This window comes from Oncorhynchus nerka, linkage group LG9a (assembly GCF_034236695.1).
Source record: "Oncorhynchus nerka isolate Pitt River linkage group LG9a, Oner_Uvic_2.0, whole genome shotgun sequence".
NCBI classification, from domain to species: domain Eukaryota; kingdom Metazoa; phylum Chordata; class Actinopteri; order Salmoniformes; family Salmonidae; genus Oncorhynchus; species Oncorhynchus nerka.
Window position 1 is genome coordinate 1,656,148 of NC_088404.1, and position 21,417 is coordinate 1,677,564.

The 21,417-nt window shown below is 45.3% G+C and overlaps 1 protein-coding gene across 1 annotated transcript in view; it reads left to right on the forward strand.

Annotated features, from left to right (window-relative positions):
• Positions 1 to 21,026, forward strand: part of LOC135573312 (E3 SUMO-protein ligase PIAS1-like) — a 40,170-nt gene extending 19,144 nt beyond the window's left edge. Inside the window, exons 7-14 of the mRNA XM_065022183.1 lie at positions 1,901 to 2,006; positions 3,175 to 3,248; positions 3,410 to 3,570; positions 3,712 to 3,842; positions 10,382 to 10,568; positions 11,580 to 11,737; positions 12,616 to 12,629; positions 17,445 to 21,026. Coding sequence (XP_064878255.1) covers positions 1,901 to 2,006; positions 3,175 to 3,248; positions 3,410 to 3,570; positions 3,712 to 3,842; positions 10,382 to 10,568; positions 11,580 to 11,737; positions 12,616 to 12,629; positions 17,445 to 17,756 — 1,143 coding nt within the window. The 3' untranslated portion in view covers positions 17,757 to 21,026. The remainder of the gene's footprint in view (positions 1 to 1,900; positions 2,007 to 3,174; positions 3,249 to 3,409; positions 3,571 to 3,711; positions 3,843 to 10,381; positions 10,569 to 11,579; positions 11,738 to 12,615; positions 12,630 to 17,444) is intronic.
• The last annotated feature ends 391 nt before the right edge of the window (positions 21,027 to 21,417 follow it).

Below are 21,417 nucleotides of genomic sequence, written 5' to 3' on the forward strand. Positions count from 1 at the left end.
GTGGATCTGAGTTCTATATGGGGTCAGTCCTAATGTGGGGTGGATCTGAGTTCTATATGGGGTCAGTCCTAATGTGGGCTGGATCTGAGTTCTATATGGGGTCAGTCCTAATGTGGGCTGGATCTGAGTTCTATATGGGGTCAGTCCTAATGTGGGCTGGATCTGAGTTCTAAATGGGGTCAGTCCTAATGTGGGCTGGATCTGAGTTCTATATGGGGTCAGTCCTAATGTGGGCTGGATCTGAGTTCTATATGGGGTCAGTCCTAATGTGGGCTGGATCTGAGTTCTATATGGGGTCAGTCCTAATGTGGGGTGGATCTGAGTTCTATATGGGGTCAGTCCTAATGTGGGCTGGATCTGAGTTCTATATGGGGTCAGTCCTAATGTGGGGTGGATCTGAGTTCTAAATGGGGTCAGTCCTAATGTGGGGTGGATCTGAGTTCTATATGGGGTCAGTCCTAATGTGGGGTGGATCTGAGTTCTATATGGGGTCAGTCCTAATGTGGGGTGGATCTGAGTTCTATATGGGGTCAGTCCTAATTTGGGGTGGATCTGAGTTCTATATGGGGGTCAGTCCTAATGTGGGGTGGATCTGAGTTCTAAATGGGGTCAGTCCTAATGTGGGGTGGATCTGAGTTCTATATGGGGTCAGTCCTAATGTGGGGTGGATCTGAGTTCTATATGGGGGTCAGTCCTAATGTGGGTGGATCTGAGTTCTAAATGGGGTCAGTCCTAATGTGGGGTGGATCTGAGTTCTATATGGGGGTCAGTCCTAATGTGGGGTGGATCTGAGTTCTATATGGGGGTCAGTCCTAATGTGGGGTGGATCTGAGTTCTATATGGGGTCAGTCTTAATGTGGGGTGGATCTGAGTTCTATATGGGGTCAGTCCTAATGTGGGGTGGATCTGAGTTCTATATGGGGTCAGTCCTAATGTGGGGTGGATCTGAGTTCTATATGGGGGTCAGTCCTAATGTGGGCTGGATCTGAGTTCTATATGGGGGTCAGTCCTAATGTGGGCTGGATCTGAGTTCTATATGGGGTCAGTCCTAATGTGGGGTGGATCTGAGTTCTATATGGGGGTCAGTCCTAATGTGGGCTGGATCTGAGTTCTATATGGGGGTCAGTCCTAATGTGGGCTGGATCTGAGTTCTATATGGGGGTCAGTCCTAATGTGGGCTGGATCTGAGTTCTATATGGGGTCAGTCCTAATGTGGGGTGGATCTGAGTTCTAAATGGGGTCAGTCCTAATGTGGGGTGGATCTGAGTTCTAAATGGGGTCAGTCCTAATGTGGGGTGGATCTGAGTTCTAAATGGGGGTCAGTCCTAATGTGGGGTGGATCTGAGTTCTATATGGGGTCAGTCCTAATGTGGGCTGGATCTGAGTTCTATATGGGGATCAGTCCTAATGTGGGGTGGATCTGAGTTCTAAATGGGGTCAGTCCTAATGTGGGTGGATCTGAGTTCTATATGGGGGTCAGTCCTAATGTGGGGTGGATCTGAGTTCTATATGGGGGTCAGTCCTAATGTGGGCTGGATCTGAGTTCTATATGGGGGTCAGTCCTAATGTGGGCTGGATCTGAGTTCTATATGAGGTGATTTTTGTATAGTCATACGATACGTGGTATAGAAAAGTACAATCTTGTGTGAGTTCATCTCTGCAAAATCCCAGATACAGGTTTTTACCAGGGGGGTATATTTTGGCATTGGCTGTTAGAACTATATTCATACCAGCCATTTTGGCGGGTGGTCAAGAGTATTTTGGAGCATTTATTTTTTTCTCAATTCAATACCCAAAATGACCCCAGTCAGTAGTATGAAGGGTAAAATCATGGTTTTCATGTATGGTGTTGAGTCATCATGGTTCGTTAATGTGACCCTCCTGTTGTCTCCTCTCTCAGAGTTTCTCCATGGCAGTCTACCTGGTCAGACAGCAGACATCCACAACCCTGCTACAGAGACTACGAGCCAAAGGCATCCGCAACCCAGACCACTCCAGAGCTCTCAGTAGGTGGCTCTCTGATATTAGACGGTGCTGCATGGTCCCATAAACCAAGTGAGATTGTGACAGTGATATTGTGTTGTCTCTCTCTCTCTACAGTCAGAGAAGTTAACAGCAGAGATTGTGTTGTCTCTCTCTACAGTCAGAGAAGTTAACAGCAGAGATTGTGTTGTCTCTCTCTCTCTCTACAGTCAGAGAAGTTAATAGCTGATATTGTGTTGTCTCTCTCTCTACAGTCAGAGAAGTTAATAGCTGATATTGTGTTGTCTCTCTCTACAGTCAGAGAAGTTAACAGCAGAGATTGTGTTGTCTCTCTCTCTCTCTACAGTCAGAGAAGTTAACAGCTGAGATTGTGTTGTCTCTCTCTCTCTACAGTCAGAGAAGTTAACAGCTGATATTGTGTTGTCTCTCTCTCTCTACAGTCAGAGAAGTTAACAGCTGATATTGTGTTGTCTCTCTCTCTCTACAGTCAGAGAAGTTAACAGCTGAGATTGTGTTGTCTCTCTCTCTACAGTCAGAGAAGTTAACAGCTGATATTGTGTTGTCTCTCTCTCTACAGTCAGAGAAGTTAACAGCAGAGATTGTGTTGTCTCTCTCTCTCTCTACAGTCAGAGAAGTTAACAGCAGAGATTGTGTTGTCTCTCTCTCTACAGTCAGAGAAGTTAATAGCTGATATTGTGTTGTCTCTCTCTCTCTCTACAGTCAGAGAAGTTAACAGCTGATATTGTGTTGTCTCTCTCTACAGTCAGAGAAGTTAACAGCTGATATTGTGTTGTCTCTCTCTCTCTCTACAGTCAGAGAAGTTAACAGCTGAGATTGTGTTGTCTCTCTCTCTCTCTACAGTCAGAGAAGTTAACAGCAGAGATTGTGTTGTCTCTCTCTCTCTCTACAGTCAGAGAAGTTAATAGCTGATATTGTGTTGTCTCTCTCTCTACAGTCAGAGAAGTTAACAGCTACAGTGAGATTGTGTTGTCTCTCTCTCTCTACAGTCAGAGAAGTTAATAGCTGATATTGTGTTGTCTCTCTCTCTCTCTACAGTCAGAGAAGTTAACAGCTGAGATTGTGTTGTCTCTCTCTCTACAGTCAGAGAAGTTAACAGCTGAGATTGTGTTGTCTCTCTCTCTACAGTCAGAGAAGTTAACAGCTGATATTGTGTTGTCTCTCTCTCCACAGTCAAAGAGAAGTTAACAGCTGACCCTGACAGTGAGATTGCGACCACCAGTCTACGAGTCTCTCTACTCTGTCCGGTACGTACCCTCATTTAGCAGACGTTCTTAATCAGAAACGGTCAATCAGTGATCAACTTGGGTAAATGTAGGTAGTACCTAGTAAAACAACCACATCACAATCAGAAGTTCTGCTACAAACAGCACAATACTCATCCTTCTGTTTCCTGTTTCCTGTCTAGCTGGGGAAGATGCGTCTGATGATCCCGTGCAGAGCGCTGACGTGTTCCCACCTCCAGTGTTTCGACGCTACGCTTTACATCCAGATGAATGAGAAGAAGCCCACGTGGGTGTGTCCTGTGTGTGATCAGAAGGCCCCCTACCAACACCTCATCATCGACGGGTTCGTTCTGCTGCACCTCTCTGCTACACATTGTATTGTATCACACACTATGTGTGTGTGTGTGTGTTTATTTCTGAACCCCTGTGTGTGTGTGTGTGTGTGTGTGTGTGTGTGCGCCTGTCTGTCTGTCTGTCTCTGCAGGTTGTTCATGGAGATCCTGAACAGCTGTGAGGACTGTGATGAGATCCAGTTTAAAGAGGACGGGAACTGGTATCCCATGAGGTCGAAGAAGGAGGTCACAGAGGTGTCTGCTTCATTCAACGGGGAGGACGGTACGTGGTGATTCCTCCAGCTTCCCTTCTAGTAGCACCATTTATACAAATTCACTTATTTTTTTTTAAATGAAAAGCTGAGATGTCTTGAGTCATTAAGTATTCAACTCCTTTGTTATGGCAAGCCTAAATAAGTTCAGGAGTAAACATTTTTTTAAAAATCTTAACAACTCACATAAATGTCATGGCCTCACTGTGTTCAATAAGTGTTCAACATGATTTTAAATGTCTACCTCATCTCTGTACCCCCTCACATACAATAATTTGTCAGGTCCCTCAGTAGAGCAGTGAATTTCAAACAGATTCAACCACAAAGACCAGGGAGGTTTTCCAATGTCTTGTAAAGAAGGGCACCTATTGGTAGATGGGTTATATACAAAAAGCAGACATTGAATATCCCTTTAAGCATAGTGACGTTATTAATTACACTGTGGATGGTGTTTTCAATACACCCAGTCACTACGAGGTTAGAGGCGTCCTTCCTAACTCAGTGTATCAATACCCCCTGTATATAGCCTCCACATTGACTCTGTACCGTAACACCCTGTATATAGCCTCCACATTGACTCTGTACCGTAATACCCTGTATATAGCCTCCACATTGACTCTGTACCGTAATACCCTGTATACAGCCTCCACATTTAATCGACTCTGTACCGTAACACCCTGTAATACCCCACATTGACTATATAGCCTCCACATTGACTCTGTACCGTAACACCCTGTATATAGCCTCCACATTGACTCTGTACCGTAACACCCTGTATATAGCCTCCACATTGACTCTGTACCGTAACACCCTGTATATAGCCACCACATTTAATCGGTACCGTAACACCCTGTATATAGCCTCCACATTGACTCTGTACCGTAACACCCTGTATATAGACTCCACATTGACTCTGTACCGTAACACCCTGTATATAGCCTCCACATTGACTCTGTACCGTAACACCCTGTATATAGACTCCACATTGACTCTGTACCGTAACACCCTGTATATAGCCTCCACATTGACTCTGTACCGTAACACCCTGTATATAGCCACCACATTTAATCTCTGTACCGTAACACCCTGTAACACATTGACCTGTACCGTAACACCCTATAGCCTCCACATTGACTCTGTACCGTAACACCCTGTATATAGCCTCCACATTGACTCTGTACCGTAACACCCTGTATATAGCCTCCACATTGACTCTGTACCGTAACACCCTGTATATAGACTCCACATTGACTCTGTACCGTAACACCCTGTATATAGCCTCCACATTGACTCTGTACCGTAACACCCTGTATATAGCCTCCACATTGACTCTGTACCGTAACACCCTGTATATAGCCTCCACATTGACTCTGTACCGTAACACCCTGTATATAGCCTCCACATTGACTCTGTACCGTAACACCCTGTATATAGCCACCACATTTAATCGGTACCTAACTCTGTACCCTGTATATAGCCTCCACATTGACTCTGTACCGTAACACCCTGTATATAGACTCCACATTGACTCTGTACCGTAACACCCTGTATATAGCCTCCACATTGACTCTGTACCGTAACACCCTGTATATAGCCACCACATTTAATCGGTACCGTAACACCCTGTATATAGCCTTTAATCTGTACATTGACTCTGTACCGTAACACCCTGTATATAGCCTCCACATTGACTCTGTACCGTAACACCCTGTATATAGCCTCCACATTGACTCTGTACCGTAACACCCTGTATATAGCCTCCACATTGACTCTGTACCGTAACACCCTATATCTATCCTACCCTGTCTTTCTAAAATCTTCGAAAGCCAAGTTAATAAACAGATCACTGACCATTTAGAATCCCAACGTACCTTCTCCACTATACAATCTGGTTTCCGAGCTGGTCATGGGTGCACCTCAGCCACGCTCAAGGTCCTAAACAATATCATAACCGTCATCGATAAGAGACAGTACTGTGCAGCTGTCTTCATCAACCTGGCCAAGGCTTTCGACTCTGTCAATCACCTTATTCTTATCGGCAGACTCAATAGCCTTGGTTTCTCAAACGACTGCATCGCCTGATTCACCAACTACTTCTCTGATAGAGTTCAGTGTGTCAAATCGTAAGGCCTGTTGTCCGGACCTCTGGCAGTCTCTATGAGGGTGCCACAGGGTTCAATTCTCGGGCCCGACTCTTTTCTCTGTATATATCAATGATGTCGCTCTTGCTGCTGGTGATTCTCTGATCCACCTCTACGCAGACGACACCATTCTGTATACTTCTGGCCCTTCTTTGGACACTGTGTTAACAAACCTCCAAACGAGCTTCAATGCCGTACAACTCTCCTTCCGTGGCCTCCAACTGCTTTTTAAATGCAAGTAAAACTAAATGCATGCTCTTCAACCGTTCGCTGCCTGCACCTGCCCGTCTGTCCAGCATCACTACTCTGGACAGTTCTGACTTATGTGGACAACTATAAATACCTAGGTGTCTGGTTAGACTGTAAACTCTCCTTTCAGACTCACATTAAGTATCTCCAATCCAAAATTAAATCTAGAATCAGCTTCCTATTTCGCAACAAAGCATCCTTCACTCATGCTGTCAAACATACCCTCGTAAAACTGACCATCCTACCGATCCTTGACTTCGGTGATGTCATCTATAAAATAGCCTCCAACAATCTACTCAACAAATTGGATGCAGTCTATCACAGTGCCATCCGTTTTGTCACCAAATATACTACCCACCACTGCGACCTGTATGCTCTAGTCGGCTGGCCCTCACTACATATTCATCACCAAACCCACTGGCTCCAGGTCATCTACAAGTCTCTGCTAGGTAAAGCTCCGCCTTATCTCAGCTCTCTGGTCACCATAGCAACACCCACCCGTAGCACGCGCTCCAGCAGGTATATCTCACTGGTCATCCCCAAAGCCAACACCTCCTTTGGCTGCCTTTCCTTCCAGTTCTCTGCTTCCAGTGACTGGAACTAATTGCAAAAATTGCTCACTTTAAACATCAGCTATCTGAGCAGCTAACCGATCGCTGCAGCTGTACATAGTCCATCTGTAAATAGCCCATCCAATCTACCCCATCCCCATACTATTTTATTTACTTTTCTGCTCTTTTGCTCACCAGTATCTCTAGTTGCACATCATCATCTGCTCATTTATCACTCCAGTGTTAATCTGCTAAATTGTAATTACTTCGCTACTATGGCCTATTGCCTTACCTCCTTACTGCATTTACACACACTGTATATTGACTTCTTCTATTGTGTTATTGACTGTACGATTGTTTATTCCATGTGTAACTATGTGTTGTTTTTGTCACACTGCTATGCTTTATCTTGGCCAGGTCACAGTTGCAAATGAGAACTTGTTCTCAACTGGCCTACCTGGTTAAATAAAGGTGTTCTCAACTAGCCTACCTGGTTAAATAAAGGTGTTCTCAACTGGCCTACCTGGTTAAATAAAGGTGTTCTCAACTAGCCTACCTGGTTAAATAAAGGTGTTCTCAACTGGCCTACCTGGTTAAATAAAGGTGTTCTCAACTGGCCTACCTGGTTAAATAAAGGTGTTCTCAACTGGCCTACCTGGTTAAATAAAGGTGTTCTCCACTGGCCTACCTGGTTAAATAAAGGTGTTCTCAACTGGCCCTACCTGGTTAAATAAAGGTGTTCTCAACGAGCCTACCTGATTAAATAAAGGTGTTCTCAACGAGCCTACCTGGTTAAATAAAGGTGTTAATAATAATAATTGACAGAGTGAAAAGAAGGAAGTACAGAATACAAATATTTAAAATCATTTCACTTTATGACCGAATACAAAGTGTTTAAACAATGCTACCTAATATCATGTTTATATACCCTACATTATTCATCTCATACGTATATACTGTACTCTATATCATCTACTGCATCCTTATGTAATACATGTATCACTAGCCACTTTAACTCTGCCACTTTGTCTACATACTCATCTCATATGTATATACTGTACTCGATACCATCTACTGTATGCTGCTCTGTACCATCACTCATTCATATATCCTTATGTACATATTCCTTATCCCCTTACACTGTGTATAAGACAGTAGTTTTGGAATTGTTAGTTAGATTACTTGTTGGTTATTACTGCATTGTCGGAACTAGAAGCACAAGCATTTCGCTACACTCACATTAACATCTGCTAACCATGTGTATGTGACAAATAAAATTTGATTTTATTTTATTTGAACTGACAGTGTGTAACAACCGCCCACAGGCTCCTCCCTCACGTCCCACTACTAGCTCCGGATTGGCAAATCCTATACAACACATTACTGAGTACCACTCTCCAATACACCACATTACTGAGTACCACTCTCCAATACACCACATTACTGAGTACCACTCTCCAATACACCACATTACTGAGTACCACTCTCCAATACAACACATTACTGAGTACCACTCTCCAATACACCACATTACTGAGTACCACTCTCCAATACAACACATTACTGAGTACCACTCTCCAATACAACACATTACTGAGTACCACTCTCCAATACAACACATTACTGAGTACCACTCTCCAATACACCACATTACTGAGTACCACTCTCCAATACAACACATTACTGAGTACCACTCTCCAATCCAATACAACACATTGCTGAGTACCACTCTCCAATCCAATACAACACATTACTGAGTACCACTCTCCAATCCAACACATTACTGAGTACCACTCTCCAATCCAACACATTACTGAGTACCACTCTCCAATACAACACATTGCTGAGTACCACTGTCCAATACAACACATTACTGAGTACCACTCTCCAATACAACACATTGCTGAGTACCACTCTCCAATACAACACATTACTGAGTACCACTCTCCAATACAACACATTACTGAGTACCACTCTCCAATACAACACATTACTGAGTACCACTCTCCATATGTTCAAGCACAATTATGGCTGCATCATGTTATGGGTATGCTTGTCATCAGCAGGGACTAGGGAGTTGTCTATGTTAAAAATAAATGGAATGGAGCTAAGCACAAGAAATATCCTAGAGGAAAACCTGGTTCAGTCTGCTTTCCTACAGACACTGGGAGACAAATTCACCTATCAGCAGGACAATAACCTAAAACACAAGGCCAAATATACACTGGAGTTGTTTACCATGATGACATTGAATGTTGCTGGCCTAGTTACTGTTTTGACTTAAATCTGCTTGAAAATCTATGTCAAGACTTAAACATGGCTGTCTAGAAATTAGCAACAACCAACTTGACAGAGCTTCAAGAATTGTCAAGAGAATAATGTGCAAATATTGTACAATCCAGGTGTGGAAAACTCATAGAGACTTTGATTACAGCTGGGAGTGTTTCTCTCTCTTCTAGACTTACCCAGAAAGACTCACAGTTGTAATCACTCTTCTAGACTTACCCAGAAAGACTCACAGCTGTGATCACTATTAGAGACTTACCCAGAAAGACTCACAGCTGTAATCACTATTAGAGACTTACCCAGAAAGACTCACAGCTGTAATCACTCTTAGAGACTTACCCAGAAAGACTCACAGCTGTAATCACTATTAGAGACTTACCCAGAAAGACTCACAGCTGTAATCACTCTTAGAGACTTACCCAGAATGATTACAGCTGTGAGTCTTTCTGGGTAAGTCTCTAAGAGTGATCACAGCTGTGAGTCTTTCTGGGTAAGTCTAGAAGAGTGATTACAGCTGTGAGTCTTTCTGGGTAAGTCTCTAAGAGTGATCACAGCTGTGAGTCTTTCTGGGTAAGTCTAGAAGAGTGATTACAACTGTGAGTCTTTCTGGGTAAGTCTCTAATAGTGATTACAGCTGTGAGTCTTTCTGGGTAAGTCTCTAAGAGTGATTACAGCTGTGAGTCTTTCTGGGTAAGTCTCTAAGAGTGATTACAGCTGTGAGTCTCTCTTAGAGACTTACCCAGAAAGACTCACAGCTGTAATCACTCTTAGAGACTTACCCAGAAAGACTCACAGCTGTAATCACTCTTAGAGACTTACCCAGAAAGACTCACAGTTGTAATCACTCTTAGAGACTTACCCAGAAAGACTCACAGCTATAATCACTCTTAGAGACTTACCCAGAAAGACTCACAGCTGTAATCACTCTTCTAGACTTACCCAGAAAGACTCACAGCTGTAATCACTCTTCTAGACTTACCCAGAAAGACTCACAGCTGTAATCACTCTTAGAGACTTACCCAGAAAGACTCACAGTTGTAATCACTATTAGAGACTTACCCAGAAAGACTCACAGCTGTAATCACTCTTAGAGTCTTTGATGCCTCATGATTGAGTATTGCTCTGTTCAAGTAGACTGTGATTTTGCTGTGACTGTGAACACTCCGAGAGACTCTGGGTTGAGGTCAGTGATAAAGTAGTCTACAGTACTACTGCCAAGAGATGAGCTATATGTGTACCTACCATAGGAGTCCCCTCAAAGCCTACCATTGACTATGTACATACCTCTCTCTGTCTCTCTGTCTCTCTCTCTTTCTGCCATAGACTCGTGTCGGACAGTAGAATCAGAGCACCACAGGAACAGCTCATCCCACAGCAGTACCAATAAGGTGGTGGTGATTGATCTGACTCTAGACAGCTCTTCAGACGACGATCTGGATGATGAGCCTCCTCTCAAGAGGGCCTGTCCCTCCTCCTCGCTGTCCCCTGCCTCACCGCCTGTCAGCAAGGGGTATGTCCAATCACACTACAAATACAATCTGTCCTCTGTCTGTTTTGGGCCGACTGGACACCAGCCGGACTGCTGTCTGTTTTGGGCCGAATGGACACCAGCCGGACTGCTGTCTGTTTTGGGCCGAATGGACACCAGCCGGACTGCTGTCTGTTTTGGGCCGACTGGACACCAGCCGGACTGCTGTCTGTTTTGGGCCGAATGGACACCAGCCGGACTGCTGTCTGTTTTGGGCCGAATGGACACCAGCCGGACTGCTGTCTGTTTTGGGCCGAATGAACACCAGCCGGACTGCTGTCTGTTTTGGGCCGAATGGACACCAGCCGGACTGCTGTCTGTTTTGGGCCGACTGGACACCAGCCGGACTGCTGTCTGTTTTGGGCCGACTGGACACCAGCCGGACTGCTGTCTGTTTTGGGCCGACTGGACACCAGCCGGACTGTTCTGTTTTGGGCCGACTGGACACCAGCCGGACTGCTGTCTGTTTTGGGCCGACTGGACACCAGCCGGACTGTTCTGTTTTGGGCCGACTGGACACCAGCCGGACTGTTCTGTTTTGGGCCGACTGGACACCAGCCGGACTGTTCTGTTTTGGGCCGACTGGACACCAGCCGGACTGTTCTGTTTTGGGCCGAATGGACACCAGCCGGACTGCTGTCTGTTTTGGGCCGACTGGACACCAGCCGGACTGCTGTCTGTTTTGGGCCGACTGGACACCAGCCGGACTGCTGTCTGTTTTGGGCCGACTGGACACCAGCCGGACTGCTGTCTGTTTTGGGCCGACTGGACACCAGCCGGACTGTTCTGTTTTGGGCCGACTGGACACCAGCCGGACTGTTCTGTTTTGGGCCGACTGGATACCAGCCGGACTGTTCTGTTTTGGGCCGACTGGACACCAGCCGGACTGCTGTCTGTTTTGGGCCGAATGGACACCAGCCGGACTGTTCTGTTTTCTTGTCTCTCTTATGTCGACCTTTTACACCATGTTCTGACCTGGTGTTCTCCCCACAGAGTGTTGAACCTCCACAGCCAGGCGTCTCCGGTGGCCAGAGCTCCCAGCATGCCTCCTGTTGAGACCAGCTATATCCCCCCTCCACCCCCCCTCATACAGGACTGCCACTACTACCCACCCCCAATGACCTGGACCTCAACCTTCCATTCAGCCAGGCGTCTCCGGTGGCCAGAGCAACCCAGGTAATGACTCCTGTTGAGACAAGCATCAGGTAATGACTTCACAGAATAGAACCATCATAAGGACTACAGAATAGAACCACTAATGACCACACAGAATAGAACCAATGATGACCTGAATAGACCATCAACTTCACTTCTCATTCCTCCAGGAGACAACCATCAGGTAATGACTTCACAGGAGACAACCATCAGGTAATGACTTCACAGGAGACAACCATCAGGTAATGACTTCACAGGAGACAACCAGAGAACCATCGGGTAATGACTAACAGGAGACAACCATCAGGTAATGACTTCACAGAATAGAACCATCGGGTAATGACTACACAGAATAGAACCATCAGGTATGACGTCACAGGATAGAACCATCAGGTAATGACTTCACAGAATAGAACCATCAGGTAATGACTTCACAGAATAGAACCATCAGGTAATGACTTCTTCACAGAATAGAACCATCAGGTAATGACTTCACAGAATAGAACCATCAGGTAATGACTACACAGGATAGAACCATCAGGTAATGACTTCACAGGAGACAACCATCAGGTAATGACTTCACAGAATAGAACCATCAGGTAATGACTTCATAGCAGACAACCATCAGGTAATGACTTCACAGAATAGAACCATCGGGTAATGACTTCACAAAATAGAACCATCAGGTAATGGCTTCACAGGAGACAACCATCAGGTAATGACTTCACAGAATAGAACCATCAGGTAATGACTTCACAGGATAGAACCATCAGTTATGACGTCACAGGATAGAACCATCAGGTAATGACTTCACAGAATAGAACCATCAGGTAATGACTTCACAGAATAGAACCATCAGGTAATGACTTCACAGAATTGAACCATCAGGTAATGACTACACATGATAGAACCATCAGGTAATGACTTCACAGGAGACAACCATCAGGTAATGACTTCACAGAATAGAACCATCGGGTAATGACTTCATAGCAGACAACCATCAGGTAATGACTTCACAGGAGGCAACCATCAGGTAATGACTACACAGAATAGAACCATCGGGTAATGACTTCACAGAATAGAACCATCAGGTAATGACTTCATAGCAGACAACCATCAGGTAATGACTTCACAGGAGGCAACCATCAGGTAATGACTACACAGAATAGAACCATCAGGTAATGACTTCACAGAATAGAACCATCAGGTAATGACTACACAGAATAGAACCATCAGGTAATGACTTCACAGAATAGAACCATCAGGTAATGACTACACAGGATAGAATCATCAGGTAATGACTTCACAGAATAGAACCATCAGGTAATGACTTCACAGAATAGAACCATCAGGTAATGACTGACAGGATAGAATCATCAGGTAATAGAACCATCAGGTAATGACTTCACAGAATAGAACCATCAGGTAATGACTTCACAGAATAGAACCAGGTAATGACTACACAGGAAGAACCATCAGGTAATGACTACACAGAATAGAACCATCAGGTAATGACTACACAGAATAGAACCATCAGGTAATGACTACACAGAATAGAACCATCAGGTAATGACTTCACAGGAGTGAGCTGATGATGATGATGACCTCTGTAGCATTACAACATGGTGATGACCCTCCCTCCTCTCTCTCTCTGTAGCATTACAACATGGTGATGACCCTCCCTCCTCTCTCTCTCTCTGTAGCATTACAACATGGTGGTGACCCTCCCTCCTCTCTCTGTAGCATTACAACATGGTGGTGACCCTCCCTCCTCTCTCTCTCTGTAGCATTACAACATGGTGGTGACCCTCCCTCCTCTCTCTCTCTGTAGCATTACAACATGGTGGTGACCCTCCCTCCTCTCTCTCTCTGTAGCATTACAACATGGTGGTGACCCTCCCTCCTCTCTCTGTAGCATTACAACATGGTGGTGACCCTCCCTCCTCTCTCTCTCTCTGTAGCATTACAACATGGTGGTGACCCTCCCTCCTCTCTCTCTCTCTCTGTAGCATTACAACATGGTGGTGACCCTCCCTCCTCTCTCTCTCTCTGTAGCATTACAACATGGTGGTGACCCTCCCTCCTCTCTCTCTCTCATTACTGTAGCATTACAACATGGTGGTGACCCTCCCTCCTCTCTCTCTCTCTCTGTAGCATTACAACATGGTGGTGACCCTCCCTCCTCTCTCTCTCTCTCTGTAGCATTACAACATGGTGGTGACCCTCTCTCTCTCTCTGTAGCATTACAACATGGTGGTGACCCTCCCTCCTCTCTCTCTCTCTGTAGCATTACAACATGGTGGTGACCCTCCCTCCTCTATCTCTCTCTCTGTAGCATTACAACATGGTGGTGACCCTCCCTCCTCTCTCTCTCTCTGTAGCATTACAACATGGTGGTGACCCTCCCTCCTCTCTCTCTGTAGCATTACAACATGGTGGTGACCCTCCCTCCTCTCTCTCTCTCTGTAGCATTACAACATGGTGGTGACCCTCCCTCCTCTCTCTCTCTCTGTAGCATTACAACATGGTGGTGACCCTCCCTCCTCTCTCTGTAGCATTACAACATGGTGGTGACCCTCCCTCCTCTCTCTCTCTGTAGCATTACAACATGGTGGTGACCCTCCCTCCTCTCTCTCTCTCTGTAGCATTACAACATGGTGGTGACCCTCCCTCCTCTCTCTCTCTCTCTAGCATTACAACATGGTGGTGACCCTCCCTCCTCTCTCTCTCTCTCTCTGTAGCATTACAACATGGTGATGACCCTCCCTCCTCTCTCTCTCTGTAGCATTACAACATGGTGGTGACCCTCCCTCATTACAACATGGTGACTCTCTCTCTCTCTCTCTGGTGGTGACCTGTAGCATTACAACATGGTGGTGACCCTCCCTCCTCTCTCTCTCTCTGTAGCATTACAACATGGTGGTGACCCTCCCTCCTCTCTCTCTCTCTGTAGCATTACAACATGGTGGTGACCCTCCCTCCTCTCTCTCTCTCTCTGTAGCATTACAACATGGTGGTGACCCTCCCTCCTCTCTCTCTCTCTCTGTAGCATTACAACATGGTGGTGACCCTCCCTCCTCTCTCTCTCTCTGTAGCATTACAACATGGTGGTGACCCTCCCTCTCTCTCTCTCTCTGTAGCATTACAACATGGTGGTGACCCTCCCTCCTCTCTCTCTCTGTAGCATTACAACATGGTGGTGACCCTCCCTCCTCTCTCTCTCTCTCTGTAGCATTACAACATGGTGGTGACCCTCCCTCCTCTCTCTCTCTCTCTGTAGCATTACAACATGGTGGTGACCCTCCTCCTCTCTCTCTCTCTGTAGCATTACAACATGGTGGTGACCCTCCCTCCTCTCTCTCTCTCTGTAGCATTACAACATGGTGGTGACCCTCCCTCCTCTCTCTCTCTCTCTCTCTGTAGCATTACAACATGGTGGTGACCCTCCTCCCTCCTCTCTCTCTCTCTGTAGCATTACAACATGGTGGTGACCCTCCCTCCTCTCTCTCTCTCTCTCTGTAGCATTACAACATGGTGGTGACCCTCCCTCCTCTCTCTCTCTCTCTCTGTAGCATTACAACATGGTGGTGACCCTCCCTCCTCTCTCTCTCTCTCTCTGTAGCATTACAACATGGTGGTGACCCTCCCTCCTCTCTCTCTCTCTCCCTCCTCTCTCTCTCTGTAGCATTACAACATGGTGGTGACCCTCCCTCCTCTCTCTCTCTCTGCATTACAACATGGTGGTGACCCTCCCTCCTCTCTCTCTCTCTGTAGCATTACAACATGGTGGTGACCCTCCCTCCTCTCTCTCTCTCTCTGTAGCATTACAACATGGTGGTGACCCTCCCTCCTCTCTCTCTCTCTGTAGCATTACAACATGGTGGTGACCCTCCCTCCTCTCTCTCTCTCTCTGTAGCATTACAACATGGTGGTGACCCTCCCTCCTCTCTCTCTCTCTCTGTAGCATTACAACATGGTGGTGACCCTCCCTCCTCTCTCTCTCTCTGTAGCATTACAACATGGTGGTGACCCTCCCTCCTCTCTCTCTCTCTGTAGCATTACAACATGGTGGTGACCCTCCCTCCTCTCTCTCTCTCTCTCTGTAGCATTACAACATGGTGGTGACCCTCCCTCCTCTCTCTCTCTGTAGCATTACAACATGGTGGTGACCCTCCCTCCTCTCTCTCTCTCTCTCTGTAGCATTACAACATGGTGGTGACCCTCCCTCCTCTCTCTCTCTCTGTAGCATTACAACATGGTGGTGACCCTCCCTCCTCTCTCTCTCTCTGTAGCATTACAACATGGTGGTGACCCTCCCTCCTCTCTCTCTCTCTGTAGCATTACAACATGGTGGTGACCCTCCCTCCTCTCTCTCTCTGTAGCATTACAACATGGTGGTGACCCTCCCTCCTCTCTCTCTCTCTCTGTAGCATTACAACATGGTGGTGACCCTCCCTCCTCTCTCTCTCTCTCTGTAGCATTACAACATGGTGGTGACCCTCCCTCCTCTCTCTCTCTGTAGCATTACAACATGGTGGTGACCCTCCCTCCTCTCTCTCTCTCTCTCTCTCTCTGTAGCATTACAACATGGTGGTGACCCTCCCTCCTCTCTCTCTCTGTAGCATTACAACATGGTGGTGACCCTCCTCCTCTCTCTCTCTCTCTCTGTAGCATTACAACATGGTGGTGACCCTCCCCTCCTCTCTCTCTGTAGCATTACAACATGGTGGTGACCCTCCCTCCTCTCTCTCTCTCTCTCTCTCTCTGCATTACAACATGGTGGTGACCCTCCCTCCTCTCTCTCTCTCTCTGTAGCATTACAACATGGTGGTGACCCTCCTCTCTCTCTCTCTCTGTAGCATTACAACATGGTGGTGACCCTCCCTCCTCTCTCTCTCTCTCTGTAGCATTACAACATGGTGGTGACCCTCCCTCCTCTCTCTCTCTCTGTAGCATTACAACATGGTAGTGACCCTCCCTCCTCTCTCTCTCTCTGTAGCATTACAACATGGTGGTGACCCTCCCTCCTCTCTCTCTCTCTGTAGCATTACAACATGGTGGTGACCCTCCCTCCTCTCTCTCTCTCTGTAGCATTACAACATGGTGGTGACCCTCCCTCCTCTCTCTCTCTCTGTAGCATTACAACATGGTGGTGACCCTCCCTCCTCTCTCTCTCTCTCTGTAGCATTACAACATGGTGGTGACCCTCCCTCCTCTCTCTCTCTCTGTAGCATTACAACATGGTGGTGACCCCCTCCCTCCTCTCTCTCTCCCTCCTCCTCTCTCTGTAGCATTACAACATGGTGGTGACCCTCCTTCCTCTCTCTCTCTCTCTGTAGCATTACAACATGGTGGTGACCCTCCCTCCTCTCTCTCTGTAGCATTACAACATGGTGGTGACCCTCCCTCCTCTCTCTCTCTCTCTGTAGCATTACAACATGGTGGTGACCCTCCCTCCTCTCTCTCTCTCTCTGTAGCATTACAACATGGTGGTGACCCTCCCTCCTCTCTCTCTCTCTGTAGCATTACAACATGGTGGTGACCCTCCCTCCTCTCTCTCTGTAGCATTACAACATGGTGGTGACCCTCCCTCCTCTCTCTCTCTCTGTAGCATTACAACATGGTGGTGACCCTCCCTCCTCTCTCTCTCTCTGTAGCATTACAACATGGTGGTGACCCTCCCTCCTCTCTCTCTCTCTGTAGCATTACAACATGGTGATGGCAGCGGCGGCCTCTGCCTCAGAAGACCATGACCTTCTCCTCAACCGCTTCCTGCCGTATAGCTCCTCCCAGATGTTCCTGGACCAACCAGGGACCCCCGGGGGCGGGAGCAGCGCCCTGCCAGCAGCCAATGGGGGCAGCAACAGCGGGAGTAGCTCCAGTCTTGTTTCATCTAATAGTTTAAGGGATAGGGATGTAGAGAGGGATGGAGAGAGGGACAGCCAGTCGAGCAGGTCTGATGCAGTGGCAGCAGTCATATATGGCTCCATACCAGACGTGATCTCGTTAGACTGACGGGAGGCGGGGCATCGTCCACACAGAACGGGAAAACAACTTGAGGGAGGAAATAGAAACGGACAAATAAATCATAAATAAAAAGTAGGAGAAAACAATGCTATGTACAGAGAGGAAAATTATATTTTCAATTTGACTTATTATATATAAGCTCCCGACGACGATGACGATGATGAGTAACTTCAGTTGATATTTTTCTGTGGATACTGAAGATTTTTTCACGGCCTCTTCCTTCACGTGCCCCCCTGACCCCCTGACCTTTTGTACTTCGTTCTTACTGTTTGATTTCAATATTCCACGTCGACGGCATTATTTTGTCTCAAAACATGTTTGGACTTGTGCTTCGGAGCGAGAAGAGGAATCTGTCCGTTTGTTTGCTTCCTCATCACTGTAGTTATTTTTGTCCTTTTTTTATTTTATTTTTTAAACGTTCATTCTTACTGTGGTCAATAATATTGTATTTAATTATTTTCAAGGTATTATTTATTAATATGCTTTCAAGTTCTGTTGGATCCATGTGTGCTGTGTAAAAAGCATTCCCTTATGCTCCATGTTGTTGATGTCACTAGGATCACACAGGCTAGCCTGGCTGCTGTCTGTCTGTTGTCGTGGAATGGTAGCACTGACAGACTGGTACCCAGGCTGGTTATAGATCCACTACTGTGGTTTCTCTGGTTTGTGTGCGCTCCCTCTCTCATCTCTTTCATTTAGCTGAGGAAACTTTACTGCAGCGTCCATCCTTAGTTGTTTTCACATTAAAGAAATATTATTAAAGTAGTATTGAAACATAGTTAGTTACACACAGCAAATTTTCATTATGGGGGGGGGGGACAAAATGATTTCAACCCAGTGTATCACTATGGTACCTTGTTAAATGTGAGCACTTCTGTTTTCATGCAGGGTGTATCTTTGACTCACTTTTTCACCAAGTCATTCAAGGAAAACAAAAACCCCAAGTATATTGAAGTTGCATTTGGAACAGAGAACAAACTGCAATGGCTTTTCATGCCTGCTATCTCTGTCAGTCTGTCCTCTCTCTCCTGTCACTCACCAGAGTCCAGTAGCTCTATAATGTGTGGTCTGATTTAGAGTGGTCAGTGTGCTAGAGTTCCTGTTGAATGCCTGACAGAGACGGTCTATGACAGCAGCATCACTCACCGCATCCACACTAGAGGGCCGACCCGAACGGTACTGTGATGGCTTGGGGATTTTCTTTGGCTCTTTCCAGGAACCAGGCCAGCCCAGTACAGCTTGGCTCAGTTAGGCCCTATAGTGTGGAATGGGCCATAGTGGTTTTGATACCATTATTCTGTCATTCGTTCTATTAGCCTTCTGTTCCCTTCCTGGGTACACAGTTAGTATTATTTATTATTTCCTCTCTTAGTTTTGGTTGATTCATGAATATGCATTACTATTGTCCTATGATATTTCTTTAGTAATTATATTTATTCATGAATGTGCATTGCTATTGTCCTATGATATTTCTTTAGTAATTATATTTATTCATGAATATGCATTACTATTGTCCTATGATATTTCTTTAGTAATTATATTTATTCATGAATGTGCATTGCTATTGTCCTATGATATTTCTTTAGTAATTCTATGATTCATGAATATGCATTACTATTGTCCTATTATATTTCTTTAGTAATTATATGATTCGTGCTATTTAAGAGGTCATTGTCGCATCGTTGTAACAAACCAATTCTGTTTTAGTTTTTTTCCCTTCTGTCTGTTGTGCTATTGAATGATGTCAATATCACAACAGAGGCTTGGAGCATTTTGATGGTCTCTGGGCTCTACTGTGTTGTTTGATAATTGTATGAATTAAACCGATAGATACAGCAAGACGACAGACAAGTAATGGTAATGCTCTGGCCTCTGCAAGAAGTAGAGCTAGTCAATAAATCACTGTGTACGAGGGGCTGAATCAAGGTGCTTTTGCAGAGGTAATTTATGTTCCTGTTCTTGAATGCTCTTTGGACGTGAAGCATGTTTTTTGTGCAACTGTCTTTTCTTGAATGCAGCCTGTTCATATGATGGTGTCGCGATGACTATACGTTTTGCTGACCTTTACTGTTTTGAATGAAATACGAGCTTGGCGATGCCTGGATTCGATTTTTCAGATATTTTAATAGTTTAAGTGAATGGCATCAAAACAGGACCCTAAACCTAAATGTCAAGAAACCCCTAAATGTGATATTTAGAGAGTTAAATCGCTCTGGGTCTGTTAAGGCAGTGCACGGTAGGTGGGCGCTGCTGGCTTATTGTAAACAACTACAAATATATAACTAACCATCCTTGTTCTGTGACAACCATCCATAGCTGAGATTAGCATAAAATACACAGCTATCTAGCACGGCTAAACGCAATAAATGTCTTGTTAACTAACTAGTTAAATCAAATCTTTGGCTGAAAGACCCCAGATTGCCCCCAAAAGATGGCTAGTAACATAGGCGAGACCGCTATTTTCTATCTCGCCAGCTAGTGGCCAGGTCCCCGGTGTCCGATACGGAGCGTGAAGCGTCCTGCATAGCAACCTAGCCCGGTTGCATAAAAGCCCAATGTTTAATGTACCCCTTATATTTTCACTGAAAGTTTCCTTCACTTTAAGTTAGTTGCACAAAGCTTTTTAAGGTGAATTTACCCCTTAAATTAAGTGGGAAAAAAAGTTTCAGGTTGGCCATGAGGTCTCTTAACTGCTTCATTCAATATGGATAGCAATGCAAACAGCATTTTGTGGAGGTGAATGTTGCTTTCCTCTGGTCTGGTTCAGAAGGGAAACATCCACCAGCCAGCTAGATAGGTACTTAACTAAACAATGGAAGGATCTAGAATGGGACATTCTTACGGTGTGGTGCCTTTTGGACCTCATCGCTTTTGGGGGGGAAATTATATTTTATTTTAGTATTCTTTCAAAAAAAAAAAAAAGAATATTGGTTAAACTCAGGCACTTTTTTAAGGTGCATTTTCTAACCGGTTAGGTGCATAATCCTAACAGGGTGGAACATAACAAGGTGGACATTTGGAGCCCAAATCAGCCATAGCTCTGTGAGTGAGCAAGATTGAGCTAGCATAATGGTGAACACTTGGAACAGGATTCTCTATCAAACATATTTTAACGTTTTGAAATGTGGTTCATTTTCTCCTTTAATTTAGCCTAGCAGGGTGGACATCATCGACAAAATAGATACAACTAAGGGTTTATATTTATGTACCTTTTTAAACCATTGTTTTCCCACCGAATAAATGATGATACTTCCTGAATGTGGTGTCGTTTTAGAGAGGGGGGTTTTCTTAAATGGAGAATTACAAAAAACTAACAGGGCGGAAAGTGATATCAGGGACACAGAACATTTTTGATAAAATAAATACAATCATCATGAAAAAATGTAACTTTTGATGAGAGAATTTTAACTAGGGGTGTGTTCGTAAATTCAATCTGGAGTGCCAGAGTGCGCTCTGGGCGTACGTAAATTCAAAATAAAATGTATTTATATAACCCTTCCTACATCAGCTGATATCTCAAAGTACTGTACAGAAACCCAGCCTAAAACCCCAAACAGCAGGCAATGCAGGTGTAGAAGCAGGAAGCAATTCAGAGAGTGTTGTCAGATTGTCCGTTCTAAACTCAGCGCGTTTCCGAGCTGGACGCTCT